Below are 24,297 nucleotides of genomic sequence, written 5' to 3'. Positions count from 1 at the left end.
GGACATTTGTATCAACATATATGGGGGAATTTCTGGAGCCAAACATGTATGCCTAAGAAAAGATGTATCCAGAGAAAGGATCAAGGCAGCCCCTATTCTTTGGTATGGAGCTATTCATGAAACTCATTGTATGGATAGGCTCTGAAGGAGAGTGCTTGCGCAGGTCAATCTGCAAAGATTCGGAAAGGTGTTTGCTTTTTTCTTTCTTATTCTTTTATGTTGGCTCCTGACAACTGGCATTCAAGGAAAGCTCTGTCATACCATACCACTGGGTGCATACAAACTTAAAGAAAAGACACCCCAGACTCTAAATTCCAGTGGTAACACCTTAGAATACCAAAAATCTAGGTTTTAATGAAAGACCACAAAACATACAAAGAAACAGGGAGCAAAGGCCCAGGCAAAGGAGAATATGAAAGCATGAACAAAAGCATGAACAAAGCATTTCCTTTCTATCAGGAAAATGACAGATTTCTATTGATATTCTCTTTGTGTTCATCTGTCATTTTCCTGATTTCCTTTAGTTCTTCGTCCACATTTTTCTATTTAGGACTATTTTTAAAAAATCTGTGTCTCGTATGTCCCATGTGTGGTCCTCCTGATTGATAGTTTCTAATGCTTTAATATGCTGTGGTGTGGGTATATTTGGGCTCATTCTGTTTGGAGTTCTTTGAGCACCTTGGATGTACATATGCATGTCTGTCGTTCAGCTTGGGAAGTTTGCAGCCATTATTTCTTTGAATATACTTTCTGCCCCTTTCTCTATTTCTTCTCCTTCTGGGACTCCCACATGGTATATATTGATATGCTTGATGGAGTCTCACGGTTTCTTCAGGCTCTGTTCATTTTTCTTCATTCTTTCTTCTTTGTACTCTTCAGAATGGAAGATTTCAATTGTGTTATTTTCAAATCCACTGATTCTTTTTTCTTCTGGCTCCAATCTGCCATTGAACCCCTCTAGGGAATTTTTTTTATCAGGAAAATGACAGATGAATACAAAGAGAATATCAACAGAAAGTTGGAAATTATGAAAAGGGGCCAAACAGAGATGAAGACCACAGTAACAGAAATTAAAAATTCCCACATCACAGCATATTAAAATCAAATAGTTGAATGCCGAAGAAAAAGAGAATTCTCAATGCCACAAGAGAGAAGCAACATGTATGTCATGTACAACAGAGCCTTAATAAGATTAAGTGCCAATTTCTCATCAAAAACCATGGAGGCAAGAAGACAGTGGGAAGACATAAGTAAAGTTCTGAAAGCAAAAAATTGCCAACCAATAATTCTATATCTGGCAAAACTGTTTTCAGTATTGAGGGAGAGATTAAGATATTCCCAGATAAACAAAAGATGAGAGAGTTCTTCACCAACAGACTGGCCCTACAAGAGATGCTAAAGAGAGCTCTGCAGGTTGAAAAGAAAGGACAATATATAATAGATTGAAGCTGCATGAAGAAATAAAGTTCTCTGGTAGGGGTAACAACATGGGTAAATATAAATGCCAATATTATTGTATTTTGGGTTTGTAATTCCACTTTTCACTTCCTACAGGATCTAAAAATGAATGCATAAAATGTAATTATATATCAGTAGTTCTGGGCTCATAATGTATAAACGTAATTTGTGACAGGAACTACATAAAGGTATGGGGAAGGAGGATATAGGAACATAGTATGTGCATACTACTGAAGTTAATTTGGTATCAAAGCAAACAAGATTGTTATAGATTTAGGATGTTAAATTAATTTTCTTTGGTAAGCACAAAGAAAGTATCAGAGAATATGCAAGCTCATAGAGAAAAAGTTGGTACAGGTTGGCAGGGATGGGGCTAGTGGGAATGGGGAGTTAGTGCACAATGGATATAAAGTTTCTGTTTGGGGAGATGGGAAAGTTTTAATAATGGAAGGTGGTAAGGGGAATGCGACTTTGTGAATGTGATTAATACCACACAATGCTATACTTGTGACTAGCTGAGATGCAAAAGTTTATGTTGTGTGTAGATACACAATTTTTTTTTAAAAGAGTAACCAAAGAGACAGTGACAATTAAATGCAGTACTTGAATCTTGGCAGGATCTAATAAGGGAGGAGAAAAGGCTTAAAAGAAATTATTGGGGCACATGAAAAAATTGGAAAATAGGCTATAAGCTTTATATTGATGTTACATTTCTTTAACTTGATAACTGCACTTAAGGTGGTTACATAAGCGAATGTCCTTGTTCTTAGGAACTATACATGGTAGTATTGTGTTTGAAGAGCATGATGTATAGAACCTACACTCAAGTGTTCATAAAATAGATTGATAAATAGATGGATGGACAGACAGGTAGATGGATTAACAAATGGATAGACAGAATGATACAGCAACTGTGGCAAAATATTAAAATTGATGGATCAGGATATCTAGGGCTACAGAAGTATGTTTGATTTCTCTGTATGGGGTTTGTATTATTTTTGTAACTATCCTGTAAGTTTGAAAGTATTTCAAAATAAAAAGACAAAAACAAAGAAACACACAGACAACCCTATGAACAGAGCCCCAAAATATATGAAGTAAAAATTGACAAAATTAAATGAATAAGAAGAAATAGACACTACTACAATAATAGTTGGATATTTCAATTCTCTGTTTTCAATAATGGATAGAAATAGAAGATCAATAAGGAAAGAGAAGACTTCAACAGCACTCTAACCCCAATAGATGTAACAAACACTGTGTGGGTTTGAAACTGTTACGTACCCCAGGAAAGGACCTGTTCTTTTAATCCAATCTTGTGGGGGCAGACATACTGTGGGTGGGACTTTTGATTAGGTTGTTTCCATGGAGATGTGACCTAACCAACTGAGGGTGGGGTCTTTTGATTACATTATTTCCATGGAGGTGTGACCGTGCCCAATCAGGGTGCGTCTTGATTAGCTTACTGGAGTCCTTAAGAGTACTAAGAGCTGACACAGACACAGACACTTATAGATGCAGACAGAAAGATGTTTGGAGATACTAAGCTAAGAGATGAAGCCCAGAGTTTGTCCTGCAGAAGCTGAGAGGATCCCCAGATGCTTAGAGAGAAACGCCCTGGGAGAACAAGCAAGGATGCACAGGAGCTGAGAGAGAGAAGCTAAGAGAGACAGAAGCCCAGAGACATTTTTGGGAAAGTCATTTTGAAACCAGAATCCAATAACAAAGGAACAGCAGACACTAGCCATGTGCCTTCCCAGCTGACAGAGCTGTTCCAAATGCCATCAGCCTTTCTTCAGTGAAGGCATCCTCTTGTTGATGCCTTAGTGGGGACACTTTTATGGCCTTAGAAATGCAAAATTGTAACCTAATAAATTCCCTTTATAAAAGCCAATCGATTTCTGGTATTTTGCATAATGGCAGCTTTAGCAAACTGAAACAAACATCTATAGAACATTCCAACCAACAATAGCAAAGCATACATTTTTCTCAAGAGCAAAGTGAACATTCTTCAGGATCAACTAGGCCTTGAAACAACTCTCATTAAATTTAAAAGAATTAAAATCATACAAAGTAAGTTCTCTGACAATAGAATGAAATTAGAAATTAGTAACATAAGGAAATTTGGAAAACTCACAAATATGTGGAAATTAAACAGCATACTCTTAAATAAGCAACTGATCAAAAAAATCCCAGTGAAATTAGAAAATACTTTGATATGAATGAAATGAAGATATAGACCAATATCATGTAATGCTGTAAAAGCAGTTCATAGATGGAAACTTAAAGCTGTAAATACGCATTTTAAAGAAGAAAGATTTCAGTTCAATAACCTATATTTCCACCTTAAGAAACTAGAAAAATAAGAGAAAACTAAATCTAAAACAAGCTTAAAGAAGAAAATAATAAAGATTAGAACAGATATTGACAAAATAGAGAATAGAAAATTGATACAGAAATGCAATGAAACTAAAAGCTGGTTCTTAGAAAAGATCAACAAAGTTAACAAACCCATGGCTAAAATGGCCAAGAGAAAAAAAAAAATAGAGAAGACTCAGATTACCAGTATAAAAAATGAAAGAGAGGGCATTACTCTTGACCTTACAGAAATAAAAAGGATTAAATTGAAAGCTGGGACTCAAACAGATACTAGTACAGAAACAGCCACAGTGGCATTGTTCACAATAGCCAAAAGATGGAAACCACACAAGTGTACATCAACAGAGGAATGGATAAACAAAATCAGGTATATCTGTACAATGGAATATGATTAATTCACAAAAGGAATGAAGATCTGAGGCAATGTCATCAAGACAGCTGCAACAGAAAAAAACCAGAAATGGTTCCCCCAAGTGTGGCTAAATAAAAAGGCACGTTCAACTCTTAGAACTCTGAAAGATGATCAAGACTGGAGAACAAATCTATAAATGCTGAATTGAGAGGGAAAAAAAATGCACCTAAAGGAAGGAGAGCAGCAAGGCAGACTTACAAGTCCATAATCCACCCCACACTAAGATCTATGCAGTTTAAGAGACACACAGTGGTGGCTCCCCAACACGGGCACCTCCTGCCATGGTTGCTAACCACAGAGCCACCCACAGCAGTGGCTTAGAGTCCCACACACATTCAGGCATGGGGACACAGACCATATAGACCCTCCGTGGGGCCGTAGCAGTTGGTGGGCATGCACATTCAAAGCAGCCCCCAGAAAACAGAGTGACCATGGTGAAACTTTTGGCAAGCTATGTACACTCCCAGCCCTGACCATAATTGCTGGAGAAACTAAACAGTAAAATTGGGTGTTTTTGAAAACTATCTCCATCCATCTCTGTGATTTGGAATCCCTTAATGCAGAAGTAACCAGAGGCAGAAAATCTACATAGAAAGAGGAAACAGAGCATCTGTAAGGCAATGAAGACTCAGGACTGATAGCTGGAGTGAATGGGTGACTCAGCCTGGGACAGGAGTTGAACAAATTATAACCACAAGGGAGGAAAATTTGTATAAAAACAAGAGAACAGTCCAGGACTCCTGGAGGAGGAATAGAGAAAAGAAAATCCTTTCCTGGAGGGGATACAGTCACACATCCTAGGGTAATCTTGAAAGTTACTGCACATGGCTAGGGTAAGAAGGTACAGAAAGACCTTAAAAAATCAAACTGTTAGATGAGCAACATCATTAGCCATCAGGGAAATACAAATCAAAACCACAATGAGATACCCTTTCACACACATTAGAATGGCTGCTGTTTAAAAAAATGGAAAATAACAAGTGTTGGAGAGGATGTGGAGAAATAGGGACACTCATACATTGCTGGTGGCAATGTAAAATGGTACAGCCACTGTGTCTGGCAGTTTCTCAGAAAGCTAAGTAAAGAACTACCATGTGACCTGGCAATTCCACTACCAGGCATACAACCAAAAGACTTGAGAACAGGGACTCAAACAGATATTTACACACTGATGTTCACAGAGGCATTATTCACAATTCCCAAAAGATGGAAGCAACTCAAGTGTCCATCAACCAATGAACTGATAAATAAAATGTGGTATATATGTACAATAGAATATTATTCAGCCCTAAAAAGGAATGAAGTCGATACATGTGATAGCATGGATGAACCTTGAAGATATCATGTTGAATTAAGCCAGACACAAAAGGAAAAATAGTGCATGATCTCACTGATTTGAAACAATTAGAATAAGCAAACTCATAGAGTCAGAATCAAGAATATAGGTTACTAGGGGATGAGGTGGCAAGAGGTAATGGGAAGCTGAGGCTTAAAATGTATAGGGTTCCTAACTGGAATGATGGAAATGTTTTGGTAGTGGATGGTGGTGATGATTGCACAACATTGTGAAAGCAATTAGCACTGAAATATACATCTTTTTTGTTTTGTTTTCTTTTGATTTCCTTTAGTTTTTTTCCATTCATATCTTTATTTTATTACTCATCTAACCATACAATGGATAAAGGGGGTGTCAGTCACAAGGTGATTAAAAACCTTGTTTTTATAATCACATGATCATAAGATAAAAGCTACATAGTCAAATCATCATCATCAAAGATCAAGGCTACCGGATTAGAGTTCAACAATTTCAGATATTTCCTTCTGGCTATTCTAATACACAGGAAACTAAAAAGAAATATCTATATAATGATTTAGTAGTCATAATCATTTGTTAAATCCTAACCTCTCAGTTACAACTCCTCCCCCTCGCTTGATCAGTTTCTCATTCTTCAGAGATATTTAGGCAATGACCATTCTAACTTCTTCATGCTTAAAAAGGGTGTCAACATTATGGGGTAGAGGAATGAATTTGGTTGATGTTCTTGGAGAGATTGATACCTCTGGGTTTCGGAGCTTATCTGGTATAGGAACAATCTGGAGGCTTTAAGTTTCTGAAAAAATAGACTTAGTAAGTAAAACTTTTATACTCTTATATAGAGCTATTCGTTACGGTTCTCAGAAATACTGTAGGTTGGGGCTTGGCATACTATGGCAACTTGTAATATCTGGCTGAAGCTTGCATAAGAGTAATCTCTAGAATGACCTTGTGACTCTATTTTGAATCTCTTAATTATAGAAACTTTTTTTTTTCATTTCTTTTCCCCCTTTTGGCTGAGTAGGCATTGTCAATCCCACAATGGCAGGGCCAGCCTCATCCCCAAGAGTCATATCCCATGTTGCCAGGGAGACTTAAACCCCTTGAAGTTATGTTCCATGTAAGGGGCGGGGGTTGGTATTGAGATATTTACAGAATTGGCTTAGAGAGAGAGAGGCCACATCTGAGCAACAAAAGACGCTCTCTGAGTGGACTCTTAAGCATAATCATAAGTAGGCTTAGCTTTGTCATTATAGAAATAAGTTCCATAAGGGCAAGCATCAAGATTGAGGGCTTGGCTAATTAAATTGGGAGTCCCTAACGCTTGAGAGTATATCAGGAATTCCCCAGGGGGGGAAGTTTATTAGTTCCACATTTGTTCTCCAGTCCCTCAAGGGACTTTGCAAATACTTGTTTAAAATCTTCTGCCAATATTACTCTGGAATGTAGCAGGGTATTACATTAACCTACACATAATAACAAGATCTTATTCCCTATTCTAGGCTCCATGCAATTAGGTACTTAAATAAACTGACCAGGCAGGTTAAGGTAGATAGTGTGCTACAGAAAATTAAAATTCTGGACAAAATAAACATCTCTTCCTTTGGTCTCACACAGAAATTGAAGTTTTAACATACAGACAATATCATCCTTTACCCTGTATTCTTATTTACCTTAGTCCTAACCAGATCAGCTTCGTTCATATCTCTAATCAAAGTCTGATCTCTTTTTCAGCTTCTTTAACAGTTTCTGTATGGAATAATGCTGACTTTCAGAGCTGCAGAATTCTAACTCTGAGTCTCAGGTGTCGCATAGCTACCCAAAGTTCCAGGGAACACCCAGGTTATATACAAAGAGCAGAGCATCTCATAATTTATAAATAACAGTTAAGTCTCAGGAATAAATGAGACTGCTGTAAGAGCTTACAATCTAGGCCCTAATTTTCTTACAAGTATTTTCTAAATGACGCTATTCTCAGAAATAAAAACATTTGACAGTTGACTTATATTGGGGTCATCAGCCACCATCCAGAGCAGAAGTTTGGTCCTGTCTCACCTTTACACATTTACTGGGATTATGTTAAGTACCAGGTAGGCCATAATTTATATGCCTGCCTTGCTTCTCTCTCTTTTGTTAAAAAACAGTTACGTTCACACTCCATACAATCCATCCTAAGTGTGCAATCAATGGCTCTGGTATAATCACATAGTTATGCATTCACCACTACAGTCAATATGAGAACATTCTCATTTCTTCTGAAGAAAAATAAATTCCATACCTCTTATATCCCCCTATTTTTGACATTTAGCTTTGGTATAGTGCCTTTGAAAGAATATTACAATGTTACTACTAACTACAGACCTTAGTTTACATTAATTGTATTTTTCCATATTAACACCCTATTATTAACACCTTGAGATAGTGACGTACATTTGTTCTAGTTCCTGTAAGAACTCTCTTATGTTTATAAAATTAACCACCATCATTGTCCACTCTGGGTCTCACTAAGTTACACAGTCCCAGTTTTTCTCCTCTAGTTTTCCTTCTAATGACATACATGACTCTAGCCTTCCTCTTTCAACATACTCACACTATGCTTTGTTAATTACACTTACAGTACTGCAGTATTCATTTCCAAACCTTTACAATGAGACTTTTTGATGAAATATACATCTTAATATAATTAAAAGTGGAAATGTCAGATTGTACATACGGTTAACAGAAAAAACTTTAAAATATCCATAGGACTACACTACACAAACAGTGAACCCTAAATTAAACTCTGGACTGTAATTACTAGTACAATTATTAAAATGTGCTACCATCAATTGTAACAAATGTTCCACACCAATGCAAGCTGTTGATGAGTGGTGTAAGCAAATCCTATATTCTATGCATGATTGTTCTGTAAACCCAGAACTATTCTAATAAAGAAAAAAAATCAAACTGTTAACCACAGGCTGCTCTAAAGATCCAATATAAATGGAACCAAGTGTTGAAAAAGAACCTTTACACACAATCAATATATATTAAAACCTTTGGCAAGAGGAAAATGTTGACTTCCAGTGATAGCATATCAAAATATGCAAATGTCCAGACCTCAACAAGAGACCACAAATCATACAATGAAATAGAAAGATGGTCCATTGAAGGAAACAAATTAAAAATCAGAGGAAGCACAGACATTGAAATAACCAATGAAAGACATTCACTGAAATCTCCCAAAGCAGTTCAATAAGCCAAAGGAAAATATGGATATAAAAATACAGACTATCAAGAAGAACATGTGTGAAGAAAAAGAAGAATTAGAAAATTTAAAAAGGAACATAGAACTTAGGGGGATGATAAACACAAAATGGAGATTAAAAACACTAGAGGCATTTGACAGCAGAAATTAACAGGCTGAAAGAATTAGCAAACTAAGATGCAGAACAACTGAAATCACACAGTCTGAAGAGCAGATAGAGGAAAGAGTGAAAAACAGTGTGTAGAGTCTGAGGGTCTGAGGGACCTTTAGGACAACACTAAGCATACCAACATGCACATTATGGGAGGCCCAGGATGAGAGAAAAAGGAAAAAAGAGCATAAAGAATATTTGAGGAAATAAAGGCTGAAATTTTACCAAATCTGACAAAAGACATGAGTATGAAGGGCTGTGAACACTATACACAATAAATTGTAACAGACCTACTCCAAGACACATATTAACCAAAATGTTAATGCCAAAGATAAAGAGAGAATACTGAAAGCAGCAAGAGAAAAGCAATTCGTCACATACAAGAGATCCTCTGTAAGACTAAGTGCTGATTTCTCACCAGAAACCACAGAGTCAAGAAGGCAGTGGTATGACATAATTAAGGTACTGAAAGAGAAAAAATTGACAGCCAAGAATTCCGTATCTGCAAAACTGTACTACAAAAATGAGGGATAGCTTAAAACATTCACAGATAAACAAAAATGGAGACAGTTTGTCACAAAGTGATCTGCCCGACAAGAAATACTAAATGAAGTTCTTTAGGTGGAGAGGAGGGGCAGGAGATAGTAGTTTGGAGCCTACAAAAGTTTGAAAACAACTGAATAGGAAATAATATTTCTATGTTAGGCATATGCAAAATATAAGAAATCATTATATATTATAATTCCTTGTAATGGACAAACTATAAAGAGGTAATGTGTGACAAAAAAAAAACAACATAAGAGGGGGGGAAACAGGGATATAGGAGTAGAGACTTCATATGCTATTGAAGTTAAGGTGGTATCATTTCAAATTAGTAGGTTATAGACTCAGGTTCTTTAATACTAAACCCAGAACAACCACAAAGAAAGTATTTAAAATATAAAGAAATAGAAATGAGAACTGGTTCAATCACTTACATCACAAAAGATCAAGTATAAACCAAAGAAAGGGCTACAATAAAGGGGAAAAAGGACAGAAAAAGATATTAGACACACAGGAAACAATGAAAAAATAGCTGAAGAAAGTCTGCTTTATCAGTAATTACATTGAAAGTAAATGGATTAAATGCTTCAGTCAAAGACACAGGCTGGCAGAATGGGTAAAAAGGCACAATACAAATACATGTGGTTTATAAGAGACTCAAATACATAAATGTCTTAGTTCCAAAGACACAAATAGGTTGAAAGTGAAAGGATGGAAAAAAATTTTCCATGCAGATAGTAACAAAAGATAGCTGGGGTAGCTATATTATTATCATATAAAATAGACCTTAAAAACTGTTATAAAAGACAAAAAAGGACACTACATGTTAAAAGAAGGGTCAATCCCACAAGAGAAATAATTTCATAAACATTTATGCATGCAATCACAGTTCCCCAATATACATGAAGCAAAACACTGGCAAAACTGAAGGGGGAAATAGTTTTATAATGATAGTTGGAGAACTCTACACAGCACTTTCATCAATGGATAGAGCATCCAAACAGAAGATCAATAAGGAAATGGAAAATTTGAACAACAGTATAAATGAACTAGACCTAACAGACATATACAAAACAACACATCCTAAAACACAGAATATACATTCTTTTCTAGTGCACATGGATCACTCTCCAGGATAGAACACCTGCTAGTTAACAAATCAAGTCTCAATAAATTTAAAAAGATTAAAAATATGCAAAACATCTACTCTGACGAAAATGGAGTGAAGCTAGAAATCAATAACAAAGGTGAACTGGAAAACCCACAAATGTATGGATGTTAAATAATACACTCTTAAACAACACACTGTTAAACAATCAATGGGTCAAAGAAAAACTCCACAAGGGAAATCAGCAAATATCTTGAGACAAATGAAAATGAAATCACAACATTCCAAAACTTATGGGGTGCAGCAAAAGCATGCTCAGAGGAAAATTTATAGCCCTAAATGCTTACATTAAAAAGGAGAAAGATCTCAAATCAGAGACCTAATCTCACATCTTGAGGAACTAGGAAAAGAAGAGCAAAGTAAATCCAAAAGAGAAGAAGGAAAGGAAATAACAAAGATTTAGGTGAAGATAAATGAAATAGAGAATAAAAAAACAATAGAGAGAGATAGGAAGAAGATGGCAGCATAGAGAGGAGTGGAAGCTCATTAGTCCCCCTGGAACAACTAATAAACAACCAAGAACAACTAATAAATAATCTTGAAAAACCACGAGGGGACAAATGTGACACTCCATACATCATACACCAACCTGAATTGGGAGGAATGCCTGAGGTTGCAGCATAAAATCTGTAAGTAAAAACTGAGAACCCAAGCTGGGAGTCCCTCCCCCCACAGCCCAAACTGCCAGGTCTCGTGGTGATAGAGAGTAGCCCTCTCCAAGGAAGCGAATATGGCTCAGCTGAGTTCCAACTGGGGCTTTAATTAACAAATGTGGACTGCTTGATACAAGCTATGAATCCCCAACAAGAAGACAGAGGCGTTTGGTGGCAACTGTCCTTGGAGAGCAGGAGGACCTCTCTGGGAGAGAGGGAAAGCCCAGAGGACCGGTGCTATCTCTGGTCGATGGGTGAAACTGAGGGGGGCCACAGACTGGCCCTGAAAGGAGGCCTTCTGTCCTTTTCAGCTCAGTGGAGAAAGCCTCAGCCATTTTCAGTTCCCAGCACTCTGACACAGACAAGGGTGGAGATAGCAGAGTTAGAGAGACTATTCAAATGCTAATGACCTCTCCTAGGACATGTATCTTCCCTAAGAGGAAGAAGGTGGTGCCAAGCTCTACCACCCACCTTCCATTCAGAAGCAGACCCCAGGGCCTGGGGGAAAACAGCCATGGGCCACACCTCCCTACACCAGTATGGAGTTACAGGCTGACAGATACCACCTGCTGGGCAGAAAAGCACAGTGACTTGAGGCCTCACAGGGAGTATCAATCGTCTAAGACACACTCAGGGAAACCAGGTACTATTGCCTCCTTCCAAGACCTGAGCTCATTCTGATATGGGAAAACCTGGTTGAGGTAACCAAGGAAACCAGATGACTTGACAGCAGAAAACTACAACCTACATTAAGAAAAATGAAGTTATGGCCCAAAGGAAAAAACTTACACTTCAAGTGAAATAAAAGAATTCAAACAACTAATGCTAAATCAATTCAAAAAGATTGGGAAAGATATGGCAAAAGAGATGAAGCATATAATGAAAACACTGGGCGAACAAAAGGTAGAAATTGAAAGTACAAAAAAACAACTGGCAAAATCTATGGAAATGAAAGACACAACACAAGAGATGAAAGACACAATGGATACATACAACAGCAGATCTCATGAGGTAGAAGAAAACAGTCAGGGAGTGGAAAACAAGGCACTTGAAAGCCTACACACAAAAGAACAGATAGAGAAAAGAATGGAAAAATATGAACATCTCCAGGAATTGAATGACAACACAAAACACGGGAATGTATGTGTCATGGGTGTACCAGAAGGAGAAGAGAAGGAAAAAGGGGCAGAAGCAATAATAGAGGAAATAATTAATGAAAATTTTCCATTTCTTATGAAAGACATAAAATTATGGATCCAAGAAGTGCAGCATACCCCAAACAGGATAAACCTGAATAGGCCTATGCCAAGACACTTAATAATCAGATTATCACATGTCAGAGATAAAGAGAGAATCCTGAAAGCAGCAAAAGAAAAGTGGTCCATCACATTCAAAGGAAGCTTGATAAGACTATGTGCAGATTTCTCATTAGAAACCATGGAGGCAAGAAGGAAGTGGGGTGATATATTTAAGATACTGAAAGAGAAAAACCACCAACCAAGAATCCTATATCCAGCTAAACTGTCCTTCAAATATGAGGGACAGCTTAAAATATTCTCTGAGAAACAGACAATGACAGAGCTTGTGAACAAGATATCTGCTGTACAGGAAACACTAAAGGGAGCACCACAGACAGAAAGGAAGACAGGAGTGAGACATTTGGAACACAATTTTGGGTGATGGTAGCACAGAAATGTAAGTACACTGAACAAAGATGACTGGGAGTATGGTTGAAAGAGGAAGGTTAGGAGCATGTGGGACACCAGAAGGAAAGAGGAAAGATAAAGACTGGGACTGTATAACTCAGTGAAACCTAGAGTGCTCAACAATTGTGATAAAATGGACAAACATGTTTTTACATGAGGAAGAACAAATGAATGCCAACCTTGCAAGATGTTAAAAATGGTGCAGTATTGGGGAAATAATACAATAAATGCAAACTAGAGACTATAGTTAACAGAAACATTGTATTATGCTTCCTTTAATGTAACAAAGGTAATATACCAAAGCTAAATGCCTATAAGAGGGGGACATAAGGGAAGGGTATGGGACTCTTGGCATTGGTGATGTTGTCTGACTCTTTATTCTACTTTAGTTTAATTCTATCTTTCCTCTTGTTGCTTTTTAGCTATCTTTTCTTCTTCTTTCTTTTTCTTTTTCTCTCTCCCTTCTTTGACCCTTTCTCCTTTGTGGAAGAAATAGAGATGTCCTTATATAGATAGTGGTGATGGTGGTGAATGCATAAATATGCAATTATACAGGGAACCATCAATTGTTTACTTAGGATGGAATGTAAGGTGGGTGAACAAAACCATCTTTAAAAAAAAGCAGGTTGATGAAGAAACTTTGAGGGCAATATATTGATTGAAATAAGTCAGACACATAAGGACAAATATTTTATGGTCTCACTGATATGAACAAATTGTAATATGTAAACTGATAGACATGAAATATGTTATCAGGATATAGAATGAGGCTAAAGAATGGGGATCGGTTGCTTATTATGAGAATGTTTAACCAGGTTGAACTTAAGTGATTGGAAAAGGACAGAGGTGACTGTAGCACATTATTGTGAGACTAACAGTGCTGAATGGTGTGTGAATGGGGTGGAAAGGGGAAGCTTAGAGTCACGTATGTCACCAGAAGGAAAGATGGAGGTTAAAAGATGTTAATGTATAAAACAGTGAATCTTGTGGTGGACAATGTCCATGATTAACTATACAAATATTAGAAATCTCTTTCATGAACAAGAACAAGTGTATGACACTATAACTAGAGGTTAATAATTGAGGGGTATATAGGGAAAAATATACCTATTCAAACTATGTACTATAATTAGTAGTATTTTAACATTCTTTCATCATGAGTCAATAATGGAGGGGGGTGGCAGAGGTACAGGAGGATTTAAATTTTCTTTTTTTGTCTTTCTTTTCTGGAGTAATGAAAGTGTTCTAAAAATCGAAAAAAAATTAATTGTCGTGAGGATATACAGCTGTATGATGGTACCATGGGCAACTGATTGTGCACTTTGCATCTTTGGAGGATTGTGTGGTATGTGAACAATCTCAAAACTAAATTTTAAAAAAATGAGTTGATGGACACATACATGTACTGACACATGAAAAGCAATTATAGTAAAATGTTAATTGTAGAATATGTGTAATGAGTATAAAGCTGTCCACTGTCTTCTGACTTCTCTACATGTCTGGAAATTTTATAATAAAGTTTTGAAAAAGTGCTCCAAAGACAACTTACAGTAATTTTGTGGCTTCATTTCTTTACATTCAAATTTTTGTTTGATATGGAACTTATTTTGGTACAAGGTTAAATTTTTGTTTTAATTCTTTTATACAAATAAAAACTTAGTACACTCTAGTTGAAAAAAGTGAAACAATGAACCTTGAAGACATCATATTGACTGAAATAATCTAGACACAAAAGGACAAATATTGTTTGACCAAGCTTATATGATATACCTAGTATCACCAAATTTAACAGAGACAGATAATAGAGTATAAGGTTACTAGAGGCCAGGGTGGGTAGGGGGAAGTGAGTTACTGCTTAATCAGTGCAGTGTTTCTGTTTGAGGTGATGAAAAAATTGGGGCAATGGATGCTGGTGATGGTAGCACAGTATTGTGAACATAATTAATACCACTGAATTTTCCACTTGAAAGTGGTTAAAATGGGAAATTTTGAGTTCCACATGTTACTACGATAATAAGTTATAAAAAATTAAAACAAGATTGAAAAGTTACAAGTTTCTCTTTGCTCTCCCTCCCAATCGCACTCTCTTGCCTAGAAAAACACTGTTAATCATGTATACAAATCAGTCCTTTCTCCAGGGTTTACATATATTATATAACATGCATACATATGATTTTGTGGTTTTTAATTAAATAGGACTATACTGGAGGTATTTTACTGCAACTTGTTTTGCTTAACTAATAATATGCCCTTGATAGCTTTACTTGTCACTTAATATTGATCTATTTTATTCTTTTAAACAGCTGCACTGTATTCCATAATATGTGTATACATAATTTATCTAACTGTTCCCTATTAATGGACATTTAGGTTGGTTCTAATTTTAAAATCTCAGAATTATATAATAAATATAACATTAGGTACATACATATTTCTATAGGATAGAATCCTTAAAGTTTATTTTCTGGGTCAGAGAGAATGATCATTTTAAACCAAATACTTTATAGCTGGTTTTATGACTTCATTCAGACAATTTAAGTCTTCAGTGCATCTGTAATCTATTTTTATATTCTACAAGGTAATAACCATACCATATTTTAAAAGCTGATTTTCAGTTATCCAAACTCAATTTTCTTTTGGTTCTTAGTAGGGATATGATCATTTTCCTTGACATTTCATGCTTGAAAACTACTACTACATCACATGTTATTCTTCCATTTTCTACTTTCCTTAATTTTTTCAACATTTTATTATCTCTGCAATTCTTCTCTGAATACTCACCAAGTTTTTTCTGGAAATTTTATTAATTACACAAAATAATCCTACTTACAACAAGTTCCAAAACACCATCCCCTTCATCAGTGTTTTCTATCCTAGTAGCTCCAAATCCAAGCTCTCGGATGAACTCTGCTATCATCGGGGGTTGTATAAAAGCAGGATTATACCTTACTTCTGCTTTGCCAGCCATCAGAGCCACAAGTACACAATATATTCCTAGGGGCATTGATAAGAAAAACAATATACATTTTTTTTATATAAAGATAAATCTTTGTTTAAAAAAGTAAAGTTATAATTAGCTTTTAGCATTTTTCATTTAAATATGAAATAAAGTCAATCGGCAGAAATTTATTTCTTTTTTTTTTAATCTTCATTTTATTGAGATATATTCACATACCACGCAGTCATACAAAACAAATCGTACTTTCGATTGTTCACAGTACCATTACATAGTGGTACATTCATCACCCAAATCAATCCCTGACACCTTCATTAGCACACACACAAAAATAACAAGAATAATAATTAGAGTGAAAAAGAGCAATTGGAGTAAAAAAGAATACTGGGTACCTTTGTCTGTTTGTTTCCTTCCCCTATTTTTCTACTCATCCATCCATAAACTAGACAAAGTGGAGTGGGGTCCTTATGGCTTTCCCAATCCCATTGTCACCCCTCATAAGCTACATTTTTATACAAGTGTCTTCGAGATTCATGGGTTCTGGGTTGTAGTTTGATAGTTTCAGGTATCCACCACCAGCTACCCCAATTCTTTAGAACCTAAAAAGGGTTGTCTAAAGTGTGCATAAGAGTGCCCACCAGAGTGACCTCTCGGCTCCTTTTGGATTCTCTCTGCCACTGAAGCTCACCTCATTTCCTTTCACATCCCCCTTTTGATCAAGAAGATGTTCTCCATCCCACGATGCCAGGTCTACATTCCTCCCCGGGAGTCATATTCCACGTTGCCAGGGAGATTCACTCCCCTGGGTGTCTGATCCCACGTAGGGGGGAGGGCAGTGATTTCACCTTTCAAGTTGGCTTAGCTAGAGAGACAGGGCCACATCTGAGCAACAAAGAGGCATTCGGGAGGAGGGTCTTAGGCACAACCGTAGGGAGGCCTAGCCTCTCCTTTGCAGCAACCGTCTTCCCAAGGGTAAAACCTGTGGTAGACGGCTCAACCCATCGAACCACCAGTCCCCTATGTCTATGGTCATGTTAACAACCATGCAGGTGGGGTAGGTGAATACCCCTGCATTCTCCACAGGCTCCTCAAGGGGGCACCACATCTTTTTTTTTTCCCCTTGTTTTTCTTTCTTTTTTTTTTTTAAACTTTCCCTTCTTTTTTCAATCAACTGTATGAAAAAAAAAGTTAAAAAGAAAACAAACATACAATAAAAGAACATTTCAAAGAGACCATAACAAGGGAGTAAGAAAAAGACAACTAACCTAAGATAACTGCTTAACTTCCAACATGTTCCTACTTTACCCCAAGAAAGTTACCTAATATAGCACATTTCTGTGAACTTGCTCCTACTATATCCATCAGAAATTAACAGACCATAGTCATTCCTGGGCATCCCCAGAACGTTAAATAGCTTATCTGTCCTTCTTGGATTATTGTTCCCCCTTCCTTAATTGCTCTCTATTGCTAGTTCCCCTACATTCTACATTATAAACCATTTGTTTTACATTTTTCAAAGTTCACATTAGTGATAGCATATAATATTTCTCTTTTTGTGCCTGGCTTATTTCTCTCAGCATTATGTCTTCAAGGTTCATCCATGTTGTCATATGTTTCACGAGATCGTTCCTTCTTACTGCCGCGTAGTATTCCATCATGTGTATATACATTTTATTTATCCACATATCTGTTGAAGGACATTTGGGTTGTTTCCATCTCTTGGCAATTGTGAATAATGCTGCTATGAACATTGGCGTGCAGATATCTGTTCGTGTCACTGCTTTCCGATCTTCCGGGTATATACCGAGAAGTGCAATCGCTGGATCGAATGGTAACTCTATATCTAGTTTTCTAAGGAACTGCCAGACTGACTTCCAGAGTGGCTGAACCATTATACAGTCCCACCAACAATGAATAAGAGTTCCTATTTCTCCACATCCTCTCCAGCATTTGTAGTTTCCTGTTTGTTTAATTGCAGCCATTCTAATCAGTGTTAGATGGTATCTCATTGCGGTCTTAATTTGCGTCTCTCTAATAGCTAGTGAAGCTGAAAATCTTTTCATGTGTTTCCTGGCCATTTGTATTTCCTCTTCAGAGAACTGTCTTTTCATATCTTTTGCCCATTTTATAATTGGGCTGTCTGTACTATTGTCATTGACTTGTAGGATTTCTTTGTATATGCAAGATACCAGTCTTTTGTCAGATACATGGTTTCCAAAAATGTTTTCCCATTGAGTTGGCTGCCTCGTTACCTTTTTGAGAAATTCCTTTGAGGTGCAGAAACTTCTAAGCTTGAGGAGTTCCCATTTATCTATTTTTTCTTTTGTTGCTTGTGCTTTGGGTGTAAAGTCTAGGAAGTGGCCGCCTAATACAAGGTCTTGAAGATGTTTTCCTACATTATCTTCTAGGAGTTTTACAGTACTTTCTTTTATATTGAGATCTTTGGTCCATTTTGAGTTAATTTTTGTGTAGGGTGTGAGGTAGGGGTCCTCTTTCATTCTTTTGGATATGGATATCCAACTCTCCCAGCCCCATTTGTTGAAAAGACCATTATGACTCAGTTCAGTGACTTTGGGGGCCTTATCAAAGATCAGTCGGCCATAGATCTCAGGATCTATCTCCGAATTCTCAATTCGATTCCATTGATATATATGTCTGTCTTTGTGCCAGAACCATGCTGTTTTGACAACTGTGGCTTTATAATAAGCTTCAAAGTCAGGGAGTGTAAGTCCTCCCACTTCGTTTTTCTTTTTTAGACTGTCTTTAGCAATTCAAGGCATCTTCCCTTTCCAAATAAATTTGATAACTAGCTTTTCCAAGTCTGCAAAGTAGGTTGTTGGAATTTTGATTGGGATTGCATTGAATCTGTAGATGAGTTTGGGTAGAATTGACATCTTAATGACATTTAGTCTTCCTATCCATGAACATGGAATATTTTTCCATCTTTTAAGGTCCGCTTCTATTTCTTTTAGTAGAGTTATGTAGTTTTCTTTGTATAGGACTTTTATATCTTTAGTTAAGTTTATTCCTAGGTACTTGATTTTTTTAGTTGCTATTGAAAATGGTATCTTTTTCTTGAGTGTCTCTTCAGTTTGTTCATTTCTAGCATATAGAAACATTACTGACTTATGTGCATTAACCTTGTATCCCGCTACTTTGCTAAATTTGTTTATTAGCTCTAGTAGCTGTATCGTCGATTTCTCAGGGTTTTCTAGATATAAGATCATATCATCTGCAAACAATGACAGTTTTACTTCTTCTTTTCCAATTTGGATGCCTTTTATTTCTTTGTCTTGCTGGATTGCCTGGCTATCACTTCCAACACAATGTTGAATAACAGTGGTGACAGTGGGCATCCTTGTCTTGTTCCTGATCTTAGAGGGAAGGCTTTCAGTCTCTCTCCATTGAGTACTATGCTGGCTGTGGGTTTTTCATATATGCTCTTTATCATGTTGAGGAAGTTTCCTTCAATTCCTACCTTCTGAAGTGTTTTTATCAAAAAGGGATGTTGGATTTTGTCAAATGCTTTTTCAGCATCTATTGAGATGATCAATTGATTTTTCCCTTTTGACTTGTTAATGTGTTGTAGTACATTGATTGATTTTCTTATGTTGAACCATCCTTGCATGCCTGGAATGAACCCCACTTGGTCATGGAGTATGATTTTTTAATGTGTCTTTGAATTCGATTTGCAAGTATTTTGTTGAGGATTTTTGCATCTATATTCATTAGGGAGATTGGCCGGTAGTTTTCCTATTTTGTAGCATCTTTGCCTGGTTTTGGTTTTAGATTGATGTTAGCTTCATAAAATGAGTTAGGTAGTGTCCCATTTTCTTCGATGTTTTGAAAGAGTTTGAGTAAGATTGGTGTCAGTTCTTTCTGGAAACTTCGGTAGAATTCCCCTGTGAAGCCATCTGGCCCTGGGCATTTATTTGTGGGAAGATTTTTGATGACTGATTGGATCTCTTTGCTTGTGATGGGTTGGTTGAGGTCTTCTATTTCTTCTCTGGTCAGTCTAGGTTGTTCATATGCTTCCAGGAAATTGTCCATTTCCTCTACATTATCCAGTTTGTTGCCATACAGTTGTTCATAGTATCCTCTTATAATTTTTTTAATTTCTTCAGGATCTGCAGTTATGTCACCTTTTTCATTCATTATTTTGTTTATATGGGTCTTATCTCTTTTTGATTTTGTCAGTCTAGCTAGGGGCTTGTCAATCTTGTTGATCTTCTCAAAGAACCAACTTTTGGTGATATTTATCCTCTCTATTGTTTTTTTGTTCTCTATGTCATTTATTTCTGCTTTAATCCTTGTTATTTCTTTTCTTGTACTTGGTTTAGGATTGGTTTGCTGTTCATTTTCTAGCTTCTTCAGTGTATCCATTAGTTCTGTGATTTCGGCTCTTTCTTCCTTTTTAATGTATGCATTTAGTGCTATAAATTTCCCCCTCAGCACTGCTTTTGCTGCATCCCATAGGTTTTGGTATGTTGTGTTCTCATTTTCATTTGTCTCTATATATTTAGCAATTTCTCTTGCTATTTCTTCTTTAACCCACTGATTGTTTAGGAGTGTGTTGTTTAACCTCCAGGTATTTGTGAATTTTCTAAGTCTCTGATGGTTATTGACTTCTAATTGTATTCCATTGTGGTCAGAGAATGTGCTTTGAATAATTTCAATCTTTTTAAATTTATTGAGGCTTGTTTTATGTCCCAGCATATGATCTATTCTGGATAAAGTTCCATGAGCACTAGAAAAGTATGTGTATCCTGGTGTTTTGGGATGTAATGTCCTGTATATGACTGTTAAATCTAATTCATTTATCAGATTGTTTAGGTTGTAAATTTCCTTATTGGTCTTCTGTCTGGTTGATCTATCTATAGGAGAGAGTGATGTGTTGAAGTCTCCCACAATTATTGTGGAAACATCCATTGCTTCCTTTAGTTTTGCCAAAGTTTCTCTCATGTATTTTGTGGCACCTTGATTGGGTGCATAGACATTTACGATTGTTATTTCTTCTTGCTGAATTGCCCCTTTTATTAGTATTTAGTGGCCTTCTTTGTCTCTCAAAACATCCCTGCATTTGAAGTCTATTTTATCTGAGATTAATATTGCTACACCTGCTTTCTTTTGGCTGTAGCTTGCATGAAATATTTTTTTCCATCCTTTCACTTTCAGTTTCTTTGTGTCCCTGTGTCTAAGATGAGTCTCTTGTATGCAACATATTGATGGTTCATTTTTTTTGATCCATTCTGCGAATCTATATCTTTTAATTGGGGAGTTTAATCCATCTACATTCAACGTTATAACCGTGAAGGCATTTCTTGAATCAGCCATCTTATCCTTTGGTTTATGTTTGTCATATTTTTCCCCTCTATCTATTAATATCCTTTATTGTACCCATACCGAATCTCTTTAGTACTGAACCTTTCTCCAAGTCTCTCTGTCCTTTCTTTGTTTCTCTGTCTGTAGGGCTCCCTTGAGTATCTCCAGTAGGGCAGGTCTCTTGTTAGCAAATTCTCTCAGCATTTGTTTGTCTGTGAAAAATTTAAGCTCTCCCTCAAATTTGAAGGAGAGCTTTGCTGGATAAAGTATTCTTGGCTGGAAATTTTTCTCACTCAGAATTTTAAATATATCGTGCCACTGCCTTCTCGCCTCCATGGTGGCTGCTGAGTAGTCACTACTTAGTCTTATGCTGTTTCCTTTATATGTGGTGAATTGCTTTTCTCTTGCTGCTTTCAGAACTTGCTCCTTCTCTTCTGTGTTTGACAGTGTGATCAGTATATGTCTCAGAGTGGGTTTATTTGGATTTATTCTATTTGGAGTTCGCTGAGCATTTATGATTTGTGTATTTATGTTGTTTAGAAGATTTGGGAAGTTTTCCCCAACAATTTCTTTGAATACTCTTCCTAGACCTTTACCCTTTTCTTCCCCTTCTGGGACACCAATGAGTCTTATATTTGTACGTTTCATATTATCTATCATATCCCTGAGGTCCATTTCGATTTTTTCAATTTTTTTCCCCATTCTTTCTTTTATGCTTTCATTTTCCATTCTGTCATCTTCGAGGTCACTGATTCGTTGTTCAACTTCCTCTAGTCTTGTACTATGAGTGTCCAGAATCTTTTTAATTTGGTCAACTGTTTCTTTAATTTCCATAAGATCATCCATTTTTTTATTTAGTCTTGCAATGTCTTCTTTATACTCTTCTAGGGTCTTCTTGATTTCCTTTGTCTCCCGTACTATGGTCTCATTGTTCATCTTTAGTTCTTTGAGTAGCTGCTCTAGGTGCTGTGTCTCTTCTGGTCTTTTGATTTGGGTGCTTGGGCTTGGGTTATCCATATCGTCTGGTTTTTTCATATGCTTTATAATTTTCTGTTGTTTCTGGCCTTGTGGCATTTGCTGAACTTGATAGGGTTCTTGTAGGATTTGTAGACCAATTGAAGTCCTTATCTCTAATTTATCAGATCTGCAGCTTCGTGGAGTACACTTTCTCTAACTAACCAGCAGGTGGCGTCCATGAGCCACCTGTTCTCCACAAGCCAGTTCTCCCCTGCTTAGCGTTTTTGGTGAGTGGGAGAGTGAGTCTTGTGGGGTCCAATTGGTGTACCAAGCTTGCGTGTGTAGTTGGTGTTGCCTGCCCTGTATATGGGGCATGTTTCTGGGCAGTCAGGGATGGGGGGGTGGCTCTAACAATCAAATCTCCCTGGTGATCCTAGAGTTTTAAGGCTGCTGCAATAGTCTAATCCTTCAGTTCAGTTCTGCCACCGTTTGTCTCTGCCACTGACCCACAAGTCCTTGGTATTGGCATATGGCTCCTGAGACTTGCAAGTGGGCCCCTCTTCCAGGCCGTGCACCCCCTGGTCCTCTGTTGAAGGGTGACTGTGCTATGTCACAGGTGAGTGCCGTCCCCCCAGGGCAGTTCTGGGCTGCTGGGCTCTGTAGGGAGGCTCCCAGTCTGTTGAAATGATGGCTGATTGGGGCTTTGTTAATTCACACTGCTCTACCTTCCCTACTCTGGGACAATCAGCTGAGGTTGCAGGGAAGGATAATGTCCACACCCAGTTTTGTGGTGTGTTTCTGTTATTTGAAGCACTTCTGTCACACTGGGTTGTCTGGGGCAGCTCTGGGCTATGGGGCTGGCGATGGGCAGGAGTGTTTCCTGTCCACCAGGATGATGGCTGTGAGCGGACACCCCCCTTTTCTTGGGAAGTTGTGGTGTTTAGTGAATTTTCTCAGCCACTGGATTATTGCGTTTTGTCTCAGAGCTCTCCTAGTTCTGCTCTTGACTTGACCTGCCCAAATTGCAGGTCTTTGAAGCTTTCTGTATTGGGCTTCTTAGAGTAATTGTTTTAGAAAAAGAAAAAAGGATTAAAAAAAAAAAAGGGCCCTCCTCAGAGATCCAATGGGTTATTGAAATGCTAATAGACAAAGCAACCAGGGCCATTAAGGAAAGGTCCACAGGGCAGAGAGATCAGCTTTTCTTCGGGATTTGCATATGCGCCTCAGGGGCCGAGCTCGGGCCTGAGCTCTGCCCTTCCCCCTTCCACGCTCACCAGAACTCCAAAAATCCTCCGCTTTTATTTTGGAGTTTTTCGTGTTGTTTTTTTTCTATGCCTGTCTCCTCTCTGCTGGGCTGGCTGCTCTCAGATTCTCTGGTGTCTGGTCTCTGTCTATCTATGGTTGGAGTTTGGATCAGTAGAATGAGTTTCCAATAAGGGCTGCCACTGCAGTTCTCCCTTCTCCTTCCTGGAGCTGACAGCCCCTCCTCCCATGGGACTGCGCCTGGCAGGGAGGGGTGCGGGTCCCCTGGCTGCAAAAACTTACAGATTTCGCTGATCTCAGCAGTTCCACGTATTCATGAGTGTTGTATGAAGTATGCCCAAAGTCAGATTGCTTTGTGGTGTCCAGTCCACGCAGTTCCTGGCTTTCTACCTACCTTCCTGGAGGAGTAACTCTCTGGTGTTATCTTAAACTCTAATTGCTCTCTACCAGAACCAACAGTCATTTGACATCAAGCTTTTATCCCAATAATATGGACCACTGTAGTCACAGCTCTATCAGTTCTTCTATGGTGACATTCACTGTGACAAGATTTTTTACCTGTCATGGCCATTGATGTGTCAGTCATGGGCCCTACAGATGCATTTACAGGCTCTTGGTAAATACCAGTTGAATAAATCATTCCCAGAGCCTTGACAATACTAGGTTGAGGTAAAAGACATTGTTAAAGTTACTGAACAACACATTGCATTCATGGTTCCTGTGGACTAGGTAGATTATATACATGGTGGGGAGACTGATCAAGTACT

General features: G+C 37.5%; 1 protein-coding gene across 1 annotated transcript in view; it reads right to left on the bottom strand.

The window, feature by feature from the left end:
- Window positions 1-24,297, bottom strand: part of ATP7A (ATPase copper transporting alpha) — a 101,303-nt gene that overhangs the window by 34,851 nt on the left and 42,155 nt on the right. Inside the window, 1 exon segment of the mRNA XM_037822881.1 lies at window positions 15,863-16,026. Within this exon segment, the coding sequence (XP_037678809.1) occupies window positions 15,863-16,026 (164 nt within the window).

This window comes from Choloepus didactylus, chromosome Y, assembly GCF_015220235.1.
Source record: "Choloepus didactylus isolate mChoDid1 chromosome Y, mChoDid1.pri, whole genome shotgun sequence".
Classification (NCBI taxonomy): domain Eukaryota; kingdom Metazoa; phylum Chordata; class Mammalia; order Pilosa; family Megalonychidae; genus Choloepus; species Choloepus didactylus.
The sequence above is the reverse complement of the archived record's forward strand: the minus strand, read 5'-3'. Positions and strand labels throughout refer to the sequence as shown.